The sequence below is a fragment of the Sorex araneus genome, chromosome 4, assembly GCF_027595985.1.
Source record: "Sorex araneus isolate mSorAra2 chromosome 4, mSorAra2.pri, whole genome shotgun sequence".
Classification (NCBI taxonomy): domain Eukaryota; kingdom Metazoa; phylum Chordata; class Mammalia; order Eulipotyphla; family Soricidae; genus Sorex; species Sorex araneus.
In genome coordinates this window covers 49,638,351-49,658,659 of record NC_073305.1, presented here as the reverse complement: position 1 = coordinate 49,658,659, position 20,309 = coordinate 49,638,351, and the positions used below count along the sequence as shown (strand labels likewise).

General features: G+C 45.0%; 1 protein-coding gene across 1 annotated transcript; it reads right to left on the bottom strand.

Annotated features, from left to right (window-relative positions):
- Window positions 1–1,370: 1,370 nt before the first annotated feature.
- Window positions 1,371–20,290, bottom strand: IL17RB (interleukin 17 receptor B). Its single transcript, XM_055134069.1, has 11 exons — window positions 20,049–20,290; window positions 16,480–16,504; window positions 15,702–15,842; window positions 14,029–14,156; window positions 13,491–13,617; window positions 12,097–12,144; window positions 9,751–9,893; window positions 9,388–9,453; window positions 7,452–7,551; window positions 5,840–5,938; window positions 1,371–3,807 (listed from the first exon to the last, which is right to left on the bottom strand). The coding sequence occupies exons 1-11, from the start codon at window positions 20,106–20,108 to the stop codon at window positions 3,245–3,247; spliced, it is 1,500 nt and encodes a 499-aa protein (XP_054990044.1). The 5' UTR covers window positions 20,109–20,290; the 3' UTR covers window positions 1,371–3,244.
- Window positions 20,291–20,309: the final 19 nt, after the last annotated feature.

Genomic DNA, 20,309 nt, shown 5'->3' with positions numbered 1-20,309 from the left:
GAGAGGTCTGATTACTGAGAAGTCAGTATACCCTGGATTTTTCTTTCTCAAGAACCAGGTAAAAGCTTTTGAAGTTCGTTGTGTCCAGTGCCCTCATCTGTGAACAGTCCAGAACAAAGCACAGACACAGCTGTTGCCCCCTGGGGGACGCCTTGGGAAGCCCTGGGGCAGAGGAGAAGGCTCTGTCCCAACCTGGGAGTTGGCAGTGAGCACAGCCTGGACTCAGGCGGGGAGGGCCGGAAGAACTCTAGCTCCCCCCGGACTCCTGCTGCCCTCATCTAGGTTTTCATGAGCTGGGTAATGGGGTGGAAAAGAGATGGAGGTAAGTGTGGAAAACAGAATAAGGATGCATCGGAGACTTACAACATGGAGAATGATGCTATTGGGCATTCTCTATTGAAAGGTGTATGCTAGAGACCTACTAAATAGATAGTTCAGAACAGACAGCCAGCACAACGAGTAGGGCTCTTCTTGCCTTGCACATGGCGGACCCAGGTTTGATTCCCAGAACCTCCAGGAGGGTCCATGGGTGCAGAGCCAGGAGTAAGGAAGTAAGCCCAGAGCATTGCCAGGTGTGGCCCCCAAAGCAAAATAAGGACAAAGGCAAGTCTGCCAGTAATCAGAAAATTATTTGCTAAGTCTATATGAGATGTATGTCATTAATATGAACATTTTTTAATATTTAAAATTTTAAAACTGCTCGGGCATTACTCAGTATCTGCTTGAGTAGTTGGACATAGCGAGTTTTCACTGTATGCCGCTTTATTTTTGTTTTATTTTATCCCTAAGAATTATCAGAAAGTGTGTGACCTGGCCTTTTAACCTATAGATCGATCCATTTTAACAGTCCTCTACCTGAAGCTAATCCTGAGTCTAAAACAAATTCATTATCAATGCTAAGAATGAATTCTTAGCATTCCTAGAAAAATACACACGCTGATATAAGTAACCTTTTGATAGTAGCTGCTTTAAGAAAAAGATGAAGAAAAAGTTGCTTCCATTGTCAGTGTGGATATGGGGAAAGGAAGACCTGAGCCACTGCTGGTGGGAATATCAACTTGGCTCAGCGTTTTGGGAACGTGAACACTTCTCAGAAAACTAGGAATTGCACTCCATTATGACCCAGAAATGCCACTGGTTGTCATCTATCCTAGGGACCCCAAAAATCGATTCTGAAAAGACATTTGCTCATTTTGTTGTGCCTTGTTCATTCCCGCACTATTCAGAATAGCTAAAATCTGGAAACAATCCAAGTGTCCAGAACAGATGACTGGATAAAGGATTCGCTGTACATGTACACAATGAAATATTACTCAACTGTAAGCAAAAATGAAATCATGCAATTTGCTGCTTCATGGATAGGGCTGGAGGTTACCATGCTGAGTGAAATTAGTCCAGAGTGGTGCAGGCAGAATGGTCTCATGCAAGATATAAAGAAACTAACAGGGGAATAACATGCCCAAAGGCAACAGAAACTGAAAACTGGTCTTTAGTAGGAAAGTGAAATGGGGTGGGAAATAGGCAGGGTGGAGGGCTGGTGATAAAATTGTGCAGGAGTAGCCCGAGCACAGCCAGGTGCCCCCAAAATACAAACAAAAAAATTGTTCAAGAAACCCGACCACTAAAACAGTATTGTCACCCATGGTGTCTAAAATTTTTAATTTTTTAAAAGATGCTTTAAAAAACAAAAAGTTGGAAGATTTCAAATACCATAAGTTTTTATGTTCTTTGATAGTTTCTGTTTTTCACTTAGAGCATTATAGCTCATTTATAGAAAGATTAATTACTTTATGAGTGCTAACTTCCAACATAACAAGAGTGTGCGTGTGTGTATGTGTGTGTGTGTATGTACATGAAAAATGTATGTAAGAAACTCTGAATTAATTGTGGTTTTGTTTGTTCTTTGTTGTGTTGAGGCCACACCCAGCAGTGCTTAGGGCTTACCCAACATGTTCAGGGATTATTCTTGGTAGGGCTCAGGGAACCGTATGTGGTGCCTAGAATAGAATCCAGCCAGCTGCATACAAAGTAAGGACATTACCCCCTGTACTATCTCTCCAGTGCTGAATTCTGAGTGTTCAGTATGCAAGTATTTTACTTTTTCATATTAAAAGTCACCTGTACATAAGACAAGATATGAATCTAGTTTGCAAAAGGAACATCATATACAAAAAGCAAAAATTACACATGATGACACATTTAATAAAGGTCATCTGGTCAGCAAAGAGGGATCAGCTTGTTAGTCCCTGTTTTTATTTTTTTTTCTTTAAAAATTAGAACAACAACAAAAAAAACCCAAGGGTTGGAGCGATAGCACAGCAGGTAGGGCGTTTGCCTTGCACGCAGCAGACCCGGGTCCGATTCCCATCATCCCATATGGTCCCCTGAGCACCACCAGGGATGATTCCTGAGTGCAGAGCCAGGAGTAACCCTTGTGCATCGCCAGGTGTGACCCAAAAAGCAAAAAACAAAAATTAGAACCAAAAGAATTTTTCCAAAGTTTTTAAAGATGGTCTTTCACCAAAGAGTTTGAGCATATCTATATAATTTGAGACTACACCAGGTAGTGGCCAGGGAACTATGTGATGATGAAAGGCAAATCCTCTAACTCCTATTCTATCTCCAGTGCTGGAGCTTCTTAAATTTAGCATTCACTGATTCAACCGAATTGCATTCACTGATTCAACAGAATTCAACAATTCTGCCCCCAGTGCAGTGCATATACTCTCCCCGACAATGTTTAGCTGGAATATTCCTCATCACTGCATTCTCAGGATGGGTACAGTTTCATATGGTAACTTATATTTAATGAGATTTAGCTTTATAATTAAAAGATATTTCTGTGTTCTCTAATGCTACAATAGTGATATTTAGAAGAATTTTTAGCATATAGATTTAAGTTAGTAGGCTAAAGCAAACGTATGTTATGAGAACTCCCTATTACTGATGGGGATATAGCAGAGTGTAAACTCCAGAATCATGAGAGCTGTTTTCTTCTTGTAAAGAGAGGGGTAGGAAAGCTTCAGGGGGATGTTGTTGTTGTTGCTGCTATTGTTGTTCTGGTGGAGGGGGCACACCTGGCTGTGCTCAGGGCTTACCCCTGGTCGGTGTTGAAGGGCAATATTGGGGGACCATATGGGATGCAGGTGATCAAACTGGTGTCAGCAGCATGCAATGTTACTGCCCTACCCACTCTACTATTGCTCTGGCCCCAGGCTTTAGGAACTCTTGCTTCTTGTAGGTGCTAGCAAAAGGAGTAACTACTGTGGCGGGCTCCCAGCTTCTTGCCCATTGACACACGGGGCTTGACCCGGAGAAGTTCTGTGCGGAAAGCGGTGGCGTCCTTCATGAGATGGTACTTGGGGCAGACACTGAGCGCGTGGTAATCTTCTTTAGCATCAACCTCTCTAAAATAGACCACCATATACTTGTGCCGGCGAGCCTGGCTTCTCAGATCGCTGCAGAAGAGGTTAAAGGCCAGGGGGAACAGGTCTTGTGAGGCCTCCCCAGACCCACCCTTGCCCTTGTCACAGGTGCCATCGCATCCGACTTTGGCATCATTGGAAAGAAGGAAAATGACTTTATCTGAGGCTTTCTTCTGCGTGGTCAGCCACTGCACTGGGCCCATCTCGGCGATTTTCTTTTTCTGCCACTTCTCAAGGATAATCTCACTTCGGCACTGGTTTTGAATAAAGTCTGCGAAATAGCAGACTGTGTGATGGAAACAAATCTCGGATGGATAAACCACGAGAATCTTCAGCGGTGGCAGCAGCCGGGTAGCGGAGAGAGAGGAGTTTCTGGCCCTTTCTGCAGCGGGAGGAAGGAGAAGTATTTCTTACAGGTTAACAGTCAGGATCTTATTTCAGTCTACACAGGTGATCTTAACCTTTTACTCCTGTGGACAAGTACCAATGGCCAGTCGGCAGACTGGAGATAGAAAACCAATGTAAAGTTGCAATATTTCTCTTTGACTGATTCCAGCCCACAAACCGCAGTTGAAAATCACTGGCCAACTATGACAAGGATAGTTGGAAATGATCACTTTGGACATGAACTGAATGCTGAAAGTAGGTAAAGGGATATACATGATAACCTTCAGTACCTGGACTGAAAACCATAATGCCCAAAAGGGGAGAGGGAGGCGGAGAAAGGGAGAGGGAGAGAGAAAGGAAGGTAGGGAGAGATGGAGAGAAAGGACAAGTGTCTTCCATAAAGGCAGACTGGGGATGGGGGTTCGAAGGAGGGAAAATGGGGCCAGTGGTGGTGGGAAATGTGAAGGGAAGGATATTGGAACATCATATTATACCCAATCATGATTGACTTTGTAACTAGGTTTCTCATGATGGTTGAATTAAAAAAAAAAAAGAAAGAAAGGAAAAGAAAATCATTGGTCAGCTCTACCTGATGTATTGTCCTTTGCTAGCGAATATCGACAGGGCACCAGGAACATTATGTTAGCAAGGGAGGAAATTCCCCATTGTTTCTTTTGAACACATGATTAAACATTAAAGATGTTTTTTCTAAATCCTATTACTAAGCAAGTTTTTTTTAAAAGCCATAACTTCATAGAACCATTTAGGTTTAAGGTATTTTGTCTTAGGCGGGTTGTTGTTTTGGTATCTTAAGCCATATGCAGACAAGACATTTGACCTCTGCCCCTTGTGTTTTGAAGTTGGATGGATTCAACAGTAGTTCTTCCTCCTGAAGATGGTAGTTTCCTCATGGTCTCATAAAGTTCAGCGGCCCCTCATTTCAGCCCATGGAACTTAAAGAGAATTCTGATCTATTGTGCTATAGCAGAGGTTCTCGACCACTAGAACACAGTACCAGAACACAGGTATAAAAAAAAGTTAAGAACCAATATGCTACAGAACAGGAACTATGGACCAGGGAAGTAGGTCCATGGCGGAGCATTTGCTTTGCATGTTCAAGGCTCTCTGGGCTCAATCCCCAGTAGCACAGAATATAAAACAAAACCCAGAAACTGTGAATAAAAATGTACTGTGACATACTGGTCAAACAACATTTTCTGAGTTTAAGTGTTTCTAGGCTCCAATTTCAGTGTTTTAACTGAGGAACTAAAGGGCCAAACTTGTTCTAGCTATATCAAAAATGATATAAAGTCTGCACTTATATTTCCTTTTCTCTGTGTGAAGAGAAAAACAACTATTCTCAGCATACTTTCCTCTAGTTAGGAATCTGGATAAATATTTTGACTTTTGTATTCAGTTCCTCGATTTCTGAGTTGGCAATGGCCTTAAGATGTAGAAACAATTCAAGTGAAGGTTATTCTTATGCCATGGAAGAATACTTAGTAAAAAGTATGGGCATGGAGCAATAGTACAGCGGGTAGGGTGCTGGCCTTGCCTCTGAATTCAATCCTCAGCATCCCATATGATCCCCCAATCCCTGCCAGGAGTAATCCTTGAGTTTAGAGCCAGGAATCAGTCCTGAGTACTACTGGGTATAACTCAAAAACCAAAAGAAGAAGAAGAAAGAAAAAAAGCATGTTTACAAAAAGTAGGAACTAGCATATAGTACCTGGCATAAGTCAAATGCAATCTGTTCTTAGCTTTCATTTTAGTACTTGGAGGTGCCTCAGTGGTAGTTAACAAAATAGGTAGTAGTTACGAGCTCTGGGAGCTGGATCCCTATTTGACCTTCTCAGGTGTGATTCAGTTAGTATGAATCATTTTAGGACAAGTCTAAGGCACTAAATCAGGGCTCTCTCTGAACTGTCAGGCCAAGTGTGATGCCAAAATGTGTCTAGAGGAATATTCTTTTTAAAAAAGTCCTCCCAGTCAGGTTTCATTGAAAGAAGTGAATGATAATGTCTTACCGTGCCTCCACGTGAGATATATCCCAAGTATCAGCATCCATGTGACCACTAGCAGAACCGGAAGTAAGACAGACAGCCAAACACCCAACGTGCTTCTGCCTGGAAAAACCAAAGTCATTCACCCTCAGCAAACCAAAACCATATCATCTCCTAGTTAGAAACTAAGCTTTTGATTCTAACTTTGTAAATGTTTACATCCCTTTAGAACCAAGAGTCACCGTAGGGGTGCTGTAGATTGCCCTATTTTTCTATAAAGTGTTCCATTCTTCTATTAGTATCTCAACAAGAAAATTAGACCTCAGAGGTTCAGGAGAGTCTTATTGGCTTCTTCTCTTATACGCAGGTATTTCTACTGTGATGACTTTTTCATGTCTGGTTTTTTCTTTTAGGAATTAAAATTATTCTGGGTGTAACTACTTAGTACATAGTATGAAGAGGTAGCATTTCCAAAAGTTGATTTCTTAATCTAGCAAATGTGGAGGATAATTCCACTCCACTAATGAGGATCTGGTGAGCTAAGGCATACAGAATCATTCAGTTCTGCATAACCAGACTGAAGTCAGGCTGCTAGGCACTTGGGTGGTCTTCAGCTGATCTGACTGTTTTTTGTCTGGTTGGGGGCCATACCAACTGTGCTCAGGGCTTACTCCTGTCTCTGTGCCCAGGAATCAATCCTGGGGACCATATGATGCACTGGGGATCAAATATAGATCAGACAGATGAAGGCAAGTGCCCTACCGGCTATATTATGGCTCTGGTCCCTGGCTGAGTTTCTAAGAATAAAGTCTTACATTTGTCCCCCAGTCATGGGAGAGGTTCAGAAGCACTTTCTTCTTTGTCTACCTGCTATGAAATAACTAATATCTCTAAATCAAGAGAGACCTTTTCCAGAACATGCTGTTCTCAAGCCCCAATGAGGTGAGTCTTTTGGCACGGCTATTCTTCATTTGTTATGCAAATGTTGGCCATGTGATGACATCAAGTAGCAGCTAGGTCTGTGCCACTGAGACTGATGCAGTGAAATACACAGTGCTTTAAACTTTTCTTGGTTTGTTATTGGGCCACACCCGGCAATGCTCAGGGTTTATTCCTGTCTCTGCGCTCAGGAATTACTCCTCGAAGTGCTCAGAGGGCCCTTTGGGATGCTGAGGATCAAACCTCAGTTGGCCAGATGCAAGGTTGACCACACACACTCTACCCCCTGTACTATGGCTCTGGCCCAGAATGCGCATTCCTTCTAATCCCAGTTCTTTTATGCCATTACTTCCCCCAACCCCCAGATCCTTAAGGTATATGTTTCTTAGTACATCTGTTCCTATATATTTTTGTTTCTGTTGTGTGTATTTCATAATCCTTTTATAAAGGATCTTGAATAATTTTATAAATCTTTCATTCTTACTCAGATTATAGACTCTGAGACAGCATTGTTATCTTTCACTGCACCTCAAGTCAATATATGCAGATAGGGACACCAAACATATATTCCACACACACACCCACACTCCACTCCACAGACACACACAGTGTGTCACAGACTAATGGGGTGATGGGTGGCTAGTGAGCTCTTTGTGTCTTGAACCCCTTTGGGTTTGTGAAATGACTGGGCACTTACTGCTATCCGGAGGTGAGACGGCACTTTTCTCTGGGCAAAGCACAACAGTTCCTCTCTGTCGGATACAGTCATTGCCACAAGTGTGGAAATACGGAGCCAACTGAGGAAAAATGAGCATTAGAATGAGCATTCAGTGGGATGAGCATCCATCCCACTTTAAAGCAGGACCTGACATTCTTTCTTTTTCCACAATTCCATTGAAATGCTTCCTCTTTTCATTGGTTTTGATGAGGCTCCTCCCACCCCAGCCCTGCCTCCCTCTTGGTCACAAAGTAACAGAGCTTTCAAATTCAGTGACCAAAACAAAACAAAACAAAACAACCCAGAAACAAACCTGACTCCTGGGCTGTAAACTTAAACTTTGTACATGTTTGTTCCCTTCTAACAGGGTTAGGTTATTTTCAAACTTAATCAAATATTTCCTCTAAAAAAAATAGAGCAGTGTCCTCTATTTATGTCTGCTTGACATAAACCTTCTGGGATTAGAGAACTCTGGTTCTCTGAATGGGAATAGAGACATAGCATGTTGACACAACATAGCATGTTGACTCAGCCATGTTGAAACACTACCTCTGTGATCTTGGGAATGAACAACAAAAGCTCTTCATATCTTGAGTTCTACTGGGACTCTCCACAGCTTCACATCATAAAATTTTGTAAAAAGAATCTTAAGAGCTTCTGCTAGTCCACCCATCAGTTTTTCATTGAGTGAATGGAGACCTCAGAGTTTAAAGATTGCCCTTCAATGTTCATACACTTTGAGTTCAAATCTTTTCTTTCTTTAGTTTGAATTTAAAACTGAGGTTTGGGGTGATAGTACAGTGACTAGGGCACTTGCCTTACACATGGCTGACTCAGTTTCAATCCCCAGTACCTCAAATGGTCCCCCAAGCTCTGCCAGGAGTGATCCTGAGCGCAGAGCCAGGAGTAAGTCTTGAGCACTGCCCATGTGGCCCCCAAACCAAACAAAATCCAAACCAAAAAGACCTGAAGCTTGGGTAATAAAATGACAGTTCTGTCTCAGAATGACCCAGAGGCTCCATGACATAGAAAGAAAGAAAGAAAGAAAGGAAGAAAGAAAGAAAGAAAGAAAGAAAGAAAGAAAGAAAGAAAGAAAGAAAGAAAGAAAGAAAGAAAGAAAGAAAGAAAGAAAGAAAGAAAGAAAGAAAGAAGAAAGAGAAAGGAAGGGAGGAAGGAAGGAAGGAAGGAAGAAAGAAAGAAAGAAAGAAAGAAAGAAAGAAAGAAAGAAAGAAAGAAAGAAAGAAAGAAAGAAAGAAAGAGAGAAAGAGAAAAAGAAAGAGAAAGAAAGGAAGGGAGGAAGGAAGAGAGAAAGAAAGAAAGAAAGAAAGAAAGAAAGAAAGAAAGAAAAAAAGAAAGAAAGAAAGAAAGAAAGAAAGAAAGAAAGAAAGAAAGAAAGAAAGAAGGAAAGAAAGAAAGAAAGAAAGAAAGAAGGAAAGAAAGAAAGAAAGAAAGAAAGAAAGAAAGAAAGAAAGAAAGAAAGAAAGAAAGAAAGAAAGAAAGAAAGAAAGAAAGAAAGAAAGGAAGGAAGGAAGGAAGGAAGAAAGAAAGAGGAAGGAAGGAAGGAAGGAAGGAAGGAAGGAAGGAAGGAAGGAAGGAAGGAAGGAAGGAAGGAAGGAAGGAAGGAAGGAAGGAAGGAAGGAAGGAAGGAAGGAAGGAAGAGAAAGAAAAGAAACAAAAGCACTTTGGAAAGTCAGTGATCCTTGTGAAAAGTAAATCCTGAGTTTCCCACCCTCGTTGCTGTGAAGACAGACGGGGGTCGTGCATGAGCATATGCTGGGAGAAGTGACTTGGAGGAGAAACTCATCTCTTCCGAACTGGGAATCACCCACTTAAAGCAATGGGCAGTGGAATAGCCGGTCTTCCGGGGCCAGGAGGAGGCCGTCACCCTTCACCGCAGGGTTTTGTTTAACTGTACCTGGACCTCAGCACCTTCACTTTCCCCAGTCACTACAATCTCCACAGAAGCTCGAGTTTGTTTGTCCTGGTGGATAAGACAAGATCAAAAAGTATGAGCCAGACGAGTAGAACAAACAGACTTCCACCGTTTTAGCCTATGGGTGAACGAGGGATACATTTCATAACTTCTACCATTGGCTGGCTTTAGATTTCCAGGAACATTTTCTGGGGTTCTTGGGGACTTCTATCTTTCAAATCTAAACAGGCCATTACACTAGGACAACAGACAAGTCAATAGTGATATCACCGTTTCTTTCACAAAGTAAGGAAAGCTGGGCATTGTCAGTGGGGAAGAGTGCTGAGGAAATGAAGGGGAAAGTACCTCCGAGATCATAGAATATCCCAGCAGAGTGGGGTTTTTAATGAGAGCCATATACTCTTTTGCAAGAGCATTGGTGGTAAAGTTTACTTCTACCACTGTCTTGTTCTTCTTGCAAGCAGTCATGTTTGGATCCCACAGGCTTCCTGTGAGTTGAAAAAGAATTGCACAAATAAATTGCACAAAAGTTGCAGATGATTTCTCCTCCAAGTTTCCAAAAGGGCTTAACAATCAAATCGAAATTCATAGGTACATAGCCAAGAGATACAGAATCGACTACAGTACACTTTCCATTATTAATCCTCCCAGAAATCTCAAACTAGCCAAGAAAGTTTAAGGATCCCACATTACTAATTTGCTAGAAATAGCTTCTCTACGCTGAGGGTGTGAGACACACAAACTGGGTTCTATGTTCACATCAATGTGAGTTAAGGGCTATATTTTCTCCCTCCCAGATGGGAAGTAGTCACAGGTCAGAGGTCTCATCTAAGATTACAGAGCATGCAAATTCAAGATCAGGAATACAGCCACAAGAACATTCTAGGCCCTAGCATCATGAGGCTATTCTGCAGGCTTTACGAGATGTGTAGAAGTAAGGAATATAGCCTAGAACAGAGGTTCTCAAAATTGATAACACACTGGAATCGCCCGAATGAACACTGAGACCTGGATCCCTTTCAGAGATGATTCTAATGTCATTGTCATGGTTGTGGTCTAGCCTTGTTGCCAAGAATATTAAAAACATAGATTTGTTTTTGTTTTGGTCTTTGGATCACACTTGGCAGTGCTCAGAGATTATTCCTGTTTTGGACTCAGGAGGGATTCGGGGACTATATGGAGTGCCAGGGATTGAACCTGGGTAGACCACCTGCAAGGCAAGCAACCAGCCTTTTGCACCATCAATGTGGCCCACTTTAGGAAATTTAAAGCTCCACAGATGATGCAAATAAGAAAGTTTTTGAGCCTGTAGCTTATAGCACAGGTTGTTTTCAATCCTTTTATTCCTGTGCCAGGGCACTGGTCCATGGACCAGTGGTTGAAAACCTTAGAGTACACCTGGCCCATTACTCTGTGAGAGAAAGCAAGATCCACTCATAGGACTTGCAAATAAGCAGGAGGTTAATCTTCAGGCACATTATTTATAATAACACACCTGGCTATTTCCCCATCCGAGCTCATGGTTGTCTTTTGGAGTCTAGGATTGGGTCAAGATCCTCAGCCCTCCTCGCCCCTGGGGTGTCTCGGGGCAGCAGCAAAAGCAGCAGCACAAAGCTCCTAGTCTGCCTTCAGAGCCACACATAGTTTTGTCTGACAGGCATGAGGGGATGCTTCACCGAAGAAAGTGTCTAGAAGATCAGAACCTACTACTCCAAGTACCACTTGCCTCATTAGCATTCTGTGACTATGTTGCCCAAAATCTAGACACATCTTTGTAAAACCCTTGAAAACTGGACAGGCTTTACTAGATGTGTAGAAGTAAGGAATATAACCTAGAACAGCCACCGACTCTTCTGAAGGGACTTAGTTCAGAATTCCCAGGGTAGGGATCCGTTCAGAGAGTCTGGCCCAGACTCAGGGTGCTTGCTATGCATGAGGCCAACCCAAGTTCAATCTCCAACACCCCTTATGGTCCCCCAAACACTGCCAGGAGTGATCTCTTGTGCAGAACCAAGAGTAAGCCCTGAGCACCACAGGGTATGTGACCCCACCCAAAATAGGTCTGTCCCAATGTGTTTAAGGTGGACGATACCAACCTCCAGGGGGCGCTAGACCAAATCAGGAGGTGATACTAGCTTCCGGTACAGTCAGGGGACATTTTCTCTGTCCGCTTAAATAAGACAGACTTCCAGAGGGGCACTGAGTCATTTTTTTCCCCTAAAAGTGAAGGTGTGGGGCCAAATAATTTCGAGAACTTCTGGTGTAGCTTGTGATGGCACAGTGGACAGCATGATTCTAGCTAAGTTTCCTACCCTGAACATTCGCAGATCTAAACAACAAGTTGGAGGGCCATGGCCACAGGCCGCTGAAACAGGGGTGGAGGGGTGGAGTCTGAGCAGCAGAAGGACTTACTATGCAGTCAGGAAGGGCCTTCAACTGGCACCACCATTGAACCATTGGGGTGTTTTCTGTTACTGTTGTTCCACCCATCAGACCTGCTAGAGTCAATCCTTCCCTGGACCTGCTGCCTGCCTCAGTGGGTGCAGCGCTGGTAGGGACCAGCCTCCACTGTTGAAAGAGTAATTCCACCCCTCTAAGCTTCTGTTTCTCTGTCTGTAAGAAGGTGAACTGAGCTGCACCGGCTCCAGTTATGAATTTCTACTAACAAACACAAATGCTGTGTTTACTTACCATCGCTAATGCACTTCTTCTGGTATTTCATGGTGTGGTCTAAGCAGCCTGGAAATTTGAATGAGAGGAGGATTTTGTTTGTTTTTGGCTTCTTGTTTGTTTGTTTTATATATATTTGTTTTATATATATATATATATGTATTTTAGAAGATGGCGTCTCCAAGCCACCACCTTGGTAACCAGCATGCTGGGCATCTATCTACTGTGCTCCTAATGAATCACCAGAATATTCCAGAACTGAGGTAATATAGCAGATTTAAATAGGATTAAGATGTTACTGAAAACCAGAAAATGACCCACTCGTGGATCAATAACCAGAGTCTACTTCAACGACATCCTTTTCCAAAACAGTATCTGTGCTTCCCAAGAGAGACTCAGAGCATCCTTTGAGAATAAAGTTTGGTGGGGACAGAGACAGAGTGCGGGTGGTATGGCACTTGCCTTTGCATGAGCCCACCTTGGTTTGAATCCCTGGCAATGAACACCACCAGGTCTTCTGAGTACCACCAGGGGTCATTCCCGAGTATAGAACCAAGATGGGGTTGAGCGGGGAACTGCTGCAGCCTGGCAACCTGGAACTGCAGAACCCAGTGCCACATGATGCTAAATAGTTTCACACCAGAGGCAAATGAGCCAGCTCTCTGCTTAGGGCTGTTGTTTCTTTCACGGAGAGCTCAGAGCCTTCTGGAATCTGTAGCCCCTCAGCCCCAGTCTCGTGCTGTCCAATAGCAACATGCCCTGTCCCCCCCACACACACCCCTCCTGAAGCCCAGACCAGAACAACTTCTGACTTCAGCTGCCGGCAATAGCTGACTGGTATTGATCAAGAAGGAGTCTGAGCCTCAGAGTTAATTTTTACTTTGTACTCAGTGTTTGCTTTTACTTTGTAACTCAGGGGCTATTACAACCTGCAGGCTGTGGGGGGTCTAAGTGCCAACTATAAAGGTAGGGTTTTTCCCCTGCATTTTATCCAATTTTATCTTTGTGAGATGCAATCAGGAATAAACAAGGGGTGAGAGCAAGAGCGAGCGAGTGAGAGAGCGAGAGAGAGAGAGAGAGAGAGAGAGAGAGAGAGAGAGAGGGAGGGAGGGAGAGAGAGAGGGAGAGAGAGAGAGCAGTACAGGGATTAAGGCACTGGTCTTGCACACAGCCGGCCCTGCTTTGATTCTCAGCACTGCATTCCCTGTGCCCTATTAGGAGCGATCCCTAAGCACAGGGCTAGGAATTAGCCTTGAGTACTGCTTCATATGAGTCAAACCCCCACCCCACCTCCAAAAGAGACTCAGCAAAGCCAAACATCTTGTCGAGGTTCCCTTATCTCTCTGTACCAAAGCACAGACCCCACGCAAACATCTTAGTGAGAAAGAGAACAACAGAAGCCTGAAAACATTTACCTGGGGAGGTGAAATTCACCAACTTGAAAGGGATGTCTCCGTTCAGTTTGCCACTGGGAATATTGTGGGCCCCAATGTAATAAGTTGCCCCCGGTTCGATAGGAAAGCCGATGTAGGAAAACATCCACTGAAAGGCAAAGCAGGGGTCTTTGAAAGACGAAGTCTTGGTGTGGCTCTTTTCATTCATAGTTTCATTTCTTCAGCTGAAATGTAGGTTACTAGTCAAGGTCTACTCAGGGAATAGACCGCACACCATTTATCACTAACTTACAGACGTAGAGTCTTGGAGCCAGGGTATAATTTCAGTTCTGTTTCCCCTCACTTTGCAGAAGGGGAAACTCGAAGTCCACCAGAGATGCTCACTAGCCAAGGGCACATAGCAGACAAGCAGTCAAATAATGGGATTTGAATTTGGTTTCTGTTCCAAGCCCCGAGTTGTAGCTACTTGCCTGTTTGTGTGCAAACTGGTGTTCTCCAGACTCCCCAAAGGACCCAGCTTTGACTTCAATCCTCTGAGCCCCTACAAGTGCCTACTTACTCTGTCACCCGAGGGTTTGATCTGAGTCTGGAAGGCCTCAGTGTAGTTGCACCTCACGCAGCTGTAGGACTGGAACTTCTTAAAGCCCGCCACACAGATTTTGGTGGCCTTCAGTGACAGGATGCTGGCTGCCAAGATAGGCAAGAGGGCATTTTTTCATCTACCACATACTCAGTGGTGACTTCATGTATGAAACCTTTCATGCCTCATCTCTGCTCACATTCATATATTAGCCCTGCAGGGCAGTACTGCTGTCTCCGGTTTACAGATGGGGTGAGTGTGGCTTAGGGAGTTTTGCCTAAACTTACAAAGTTTATCTATGGCAGGCGATGAGTTCAAAGCCCTCAAAGGTGAGCCTTTACCTGCAAAGGTGACTAGGAAGAGAACTTATGGTCTGCTAAGAGGATAAGGCTGGCCCTAGGGAACATGTAGGAAATACGGAAGAGACCCCCTCCTCACGGTGCCAATTGCTCTCCCTGAAAAGCCCTTTCCTACTGTCCCCACTGCTCTTAGTTCATGTACCCCAGCCTCTAAGGACCATAAACAAATGCAACAGTACACTTAGTGCTAGATTTATTGCATCCTCTGATTCAGGGTTTCTAAAACTTCCCCCACTCATCACCTCTTTTGGTCCAAGAAATGCAACATTTCAAGTGCTCAGATTTATCACGCATGTTATTTGGAATTAATTGTTGGTCACTGCATTCCCAGAAGCCTTTTACACTTGCTAACTTGTCCACCACCCACCCACACGTTCAGAGGTCATCACCCACAGTTTCAAAAGCAAGGACCTAACTTCCAATGATCTGATGGGGGTCCTGCCCCTCCCTGCTTCAGCCTCTCACCCCCACCTCAGTAGAGCCCCTGCCTGGGTCAGAGTCTGTCTCTCCCTTCTTGTTCTCTCTTCTCCCCTATCCTGCCAACAGTCTACTCATCTCTCTGCTTCACACCACAATTCTAAACTAGATAGAATGGAACGACTTAACTAGAGGGAACCAATACAGGCTTTAAGACCCAAAAATTAGTTTGTAAAAAACTTTACAAGGTGCCCAGGGAAATGCCATGTCTTTCTTGATGCTTTTGAGAAGAGGGAAAATAATCTTTCTGAGAGAATCAACCCTGTTCTTGCCATTTTCTTCCATGAAGTATAACATAACCAATAGAAACACAAGTAGATAAGACATGTACCACTGAGTTTTCACATTCTTGTGGCAGTATCCAGGTAACTAAGTGCTTAGATTAGTTCTGATTGTTTTTGTGGTTTTTGTTAGGAGACTCATATGGTCTGTATGAAGAGACATATAAATGTTTGAATCTGATTTTCTTATGTTTAGGAAATTCATCTGTTGATCAACATATGACTTACACAAACAAACATGAATCAACATATAAACATAGGAATATTACAAACATAAATTGTAGGTGGTCACAGATTCTTCATGTTTTTGCTATATTTATTCCACTTTGTAATTTTAATTCTGTCTGATGTCAGATATATTTCATATTTTAGTGATTATAAATAATAGTACTTTGAACATCCTATCATGTAACTTTTGGTGTGTGTACCTATATTTTATTGATTATGTCTTGGAGTGGAATTAATGGATTACCGAGTCTATTCATTTTGACTTGAGTAGACACACTAAGCATTAGCTCTGACGATGCAAACTTACCATCAGCCCGAAGTATCCAGCTTATCTTCATTAAAATGGTCTGGTCCTCTGCTGCAACACTGCTTTTGACAAGCTCCACTTGGAGACTCTTCAAGTCTCCTGGGATCAGAGCATGTTGGACCAGCCACTCCGGAGAGGGTCCTGAGAAAAGGTGAGGTTGCCCATCACACTCCCTTCCCTGCCCCAAACAATGACACACCTCGATCCAGCCCCCTTCTAGAGTCATTTCTTTTTCCTGCTAAGGCAGAACAGGCACGTCTCATTACTGGCTGTTGGTTGCAAGGTGATGAGTAACCCCTGACCTCTGCTTACTGAGCACCTGTTTCCACATTAGGTGCCTATCTAGAATCCGGCTCTGTGTATTTGACAGGTCTGTTAGGATCATACCAACCTTCTCACGTCTCAGCCCACACTCATCCTCTGGCAGCATCTTCTTCCCACCTCCTACTCTTTGCCAGTCCCCTCACTCCTCCAGGTTAAACTCACTGTCCACACTCCTCAGGCGGAAGCCTGTCCATCTCCCCATAGGTCTCTCAGATATTGATCTCCTTTTTCCCACCATAGGGTCTTTATGTCATAGCGCCTACTTTTCCCCCAGTAATTGGCTTTGCTTTCCACCCTCCACTCCACAGTCTTTGCTTTCCACTGTTTCTGATCGAGGAGATTGACCCATTAAAACTAGCATCCTTCATCAACCTCCTGTCTGGATTCAGTCCCCCTTTAGCTCAACCATGCTTTCAGTGTAAAGCCCCTGTCATCCCATGGCCCGTGCACTTACCTACTTCAGAGCCACACTGGGTCATCTGCAAGAGAGAGAAACCAAAATGCCAGACTGAGTGGTAGCAAACCATCAGCCTATTGTCAGATTAGGCAAAGCACCATCTTTAGCTTTTTCCTTAAAAACATATAATAAACAGAGAGAAAAAGAGAAAGAAAGAGAGAGCGAGAGAGGAGGGGGGAGGAGAGGGAGAGAGAGGAGAGAGAAGAAAGAGGGAGGAAGAAAGAATTGAGCTGTTTCTACCTCACAGTCTGGGGGAGATAAAACTGGACCATTGTAGACCACAAGACACTGTAGACTAGCCTCCCGTACACACCACCCTCACACCACTTAAATTCCAGAAGGGAGGGGCTGGAGCGATAGCACAGCGGGTAGGGCATTTGCCTTGCACGCAGCCGACCCGGGTTCGATCCCCAGCATCCCATATGGTCCCCTGAGCACCGCCAGGGGTAATTCCAGAGTGCAGAGCTAGAAGTAACTCCTGTACATTGCCGGGTGTGACCCCCCACAAAAAATTCCAGAAGGGAGTTTCCATCAGCTCTGGGCCTAAGCCTTCCTTGCTACAAGCAGGGAGCGGCTCTGAACTCATTCTCCGTGTAACTGTAGGCTCTCAGGACAATCTAGACCAGTGTTTCTCAACTGGGGGCAAATGAAGAAAGCAAGGCCAGAGGGGACCATGGTCAAAAAGACTTAAGAGGGGCTGGAGCAATAGTACAGCGGGTAGGGTGCTTGTTTTTCATGCAGCCGACCCGGGTTCGGTTCCCAGCATCCCATATGGTACCCGGAGCAGCGCCAGGAGTAATTCCTGAGTGCAAAGCCAGGAGTAACCCCTGTGCATCGCCAAAAAAAAAAAGGCTTAAACATTGGTCTGCACTGCGTTTATTGACTTTCTCAGGTGAAAGACTGTGTTAAGAAGAGGAACAGGAGAAACCTACAAATGCAGCCTGTGGGATCTTCTCCAGGGTCTTGCTGACAGGGCTTTCTAACCTAGCCACGCCTGTAAACCAGCACAGGTCCACAGACAGGCTATCAGTTGTGACTATAAAATATTTCCACTTCAAGGCTGGGGAGAGAGCTCAAAGGGCTAGAGCATATGTTTTGCATGCAGCTGCTCTGGGTTTGACCTCCAGCACCACATAATCCCCATGCACCATAGAGAACAAGCATATAGCTCAAGTAGCCCCCGAACACCACTACACTCCTAATAATGGTATATTAGCACTGTAGCACTGTCATTCTGTTGTTCATTGGTTTGCTCGAGCAGGCACCAGTAACATCTCCATTGTGAGACTTGCTGTTACTGTTTTTGGCATATCCATTATGCCACGGGTACATTGCCAGGCTCTGCCGTGTGGGTGGGATATTCTCAGTAGCTTGTCGGGCTCTCCAAGAAGGATGAAGGAATAGAACCCAGGTCAGCCACATGCAAGGCAAAAGCCCTAGTCGCTGTGCTATCATTCCAGCCCAATAGTAATATTAGTAATAATAAACAAACCCTGGGACTGGCAAGATAGTATAGAGGATAGGGCACTTGTGTACATGCGGCTCACTTAGGTTTGGTCCCTGGCATCACACAAGGTTTCCCAACCCCCTCTAGGAGAGATCCCTGAACACAGAGAAGGAGTAAGCCTTGAGCACCACCAGGTAGAGCCTCTTCCAAAATAGACACTCCCCACAAAAACAAACAAATAAAAAAACCTCCTGAAGTAAAATAACTCACCTGATTGTAATTTTGCCATGCTATCTTTTTTACTTATTTAATTTCTATTTATCTATTTACTTGCTAACCCCAGCGATGTGCAGGGGTTACTCCTCCCTCTGCACTCAGGAATTACTCCTGGCAGTGCTCAGGGGACCATATGGGATGCTGGGAATCAAACCCGGGTTGGCTGCATGCAAGGTAAATGCCCTACCTGCTGTGCTATTGCTCCACCTCCATGCTACCTTTTTAAGAAAGCTTTTTTGTGTGGTGGGGGCCCACACCTGAAAGTGCTCTGGGGCCAGTCCTGGACCATACCCCATATGGTATATGCAGGAATTGAAACTTTGGTCAGGCACATACAGACCTGGCTCCCATGTTAACTTATTTTATTTTTTGGTTTTGGGGACACACCCAGAGGTGCTCAGCGCTTACTCCTGGTTGTGCTCAGGGATCTCTCCTAGTGGGGCTAAGGGACCATATGGGGGGCAGGGGATTGAACCCAAGTGAGCCATGTGCAAGGCAAGTATCCCTGCCCGCTGTACTATCACTCTGGCCCCCATCACATTATCTTTTTAAAAGAGCTTTTTTAAAAAAAAATCACCAATGTCCAAGAAAGGACATTGGCTACATCCTTTGGCTTTAACTCCTCATGTCATTTTTATACTGGAAAAAATAAGTGTACTCTGGTTTTGAAATAAAATCCTGTGCCTTAAGAACAAAAATCTTTCAGGAGGCAGTAAGTTCCCATGACAAGACCCAATGATAAAGCTCTGAAATCAGCCTCTACATTTCCAAACACTTTCTTAGACAGAAGGGAAGACTTTTGTGGATTGAGTTATCTGGATCTGGGTGAAATGATCTGCCACACATCTTTTGTCTTTTAAAAGGTGGACTAGGGCCGGGGTGATAGTACAGTGGGTAAGGCACTTGCCTTGCATGTGGCTGACCTGGGTTGGATCTGTGGCATCCCAGTGCTGGACATCCCCTGAGCTCTACCAGGAGTGATTCCTCATCGTAGAGCCAGGAGTAACCCCTGAGCATCGTGGGATGTGGCCCAAACACAAAAAACAAAAGCTGAGCTAACAAGGATATCAGCAGGTTTTACTTTATTATTATTATATTTAAAGTAACATGCCAGCACAAGTGTCAGGAAGAAGCGAAGCAACTGCCCTCAACCTCACACCCCTCAAACTGTTGGCCTTTCTCCAGTGAAGAAGCCTCAGGGAGCCAAGAGAGAGGGGACAGGAGAGTGGCCCATGAAAGGACTTTTCCCAGCCATCAACTGGTAGCCACCAAGCTGTCAAGCTATCGGCTGTGATCACCGAGGGCAGTGATGATGCAGCTTCAAAAATCAGTTGGGGGTCGAGCAAAACATTGCCTCAATCCTTCAAGGCGCTGGAGGAGAGGAGAAAGCTGTGGGGAGTTCAGGACCCCACTGGCTCTGGGGGCAGGGTGCAATTTAACGCGGTACCAAAAGCAGCGCCTTCTGTGGAAGCGTGCTCGCGCCCCTACCGATGGGCAGACCCCCAGAGCCCAAATCGTGACGACGCTGAGCGCCTACTCTGCGTCAGGCTCTTTGCTTCCCAGACCCTGAGAGTTAGTTCTTGTCGTCTTGACAGACGAGGACACCGGGGCGCAGAAACCAAGAGCACAGGTGGCGGCAGCTTGGCGCCAACTGTCTGGTTCCCCAGCTCCGACTCAAGCATCTGGATGCTCGGTACCCGCGGGCTGCCCTTGATGCTCTCCAAGAACACCTTTCGAGGAGAAGCAGGGAAGACTGAGCTGGCGGGACGGATGCTGTCAGGGATGGGGCTCTAGGGGACCCGAACCTGGGGCAGGGGAGTGGGCGAGGTGGGGGGGGGCTTACCGGCTCCGGGTGCGCGGGGCCCCAGCACAGCGTGACCAGGCTCAACAGCACTAGCGACATCGTGGGCCACTGCCCGCCCGCCAGCAGCAGCGCTCTTATTCCTGCATCCCCGGACCACCCCTTCGGGGCTCCGCCTCTCGGGGCGCCGCCTTGGCCCAACCAAGGGGCGGGTCCCAGGTCCCCCTTCCCAGGATGGGGTGCCCTAGACGTGCACCGAGGAGCTGGGTGGAACCCTCCGGGGCAGAGCAGGGGCCGCGCGAG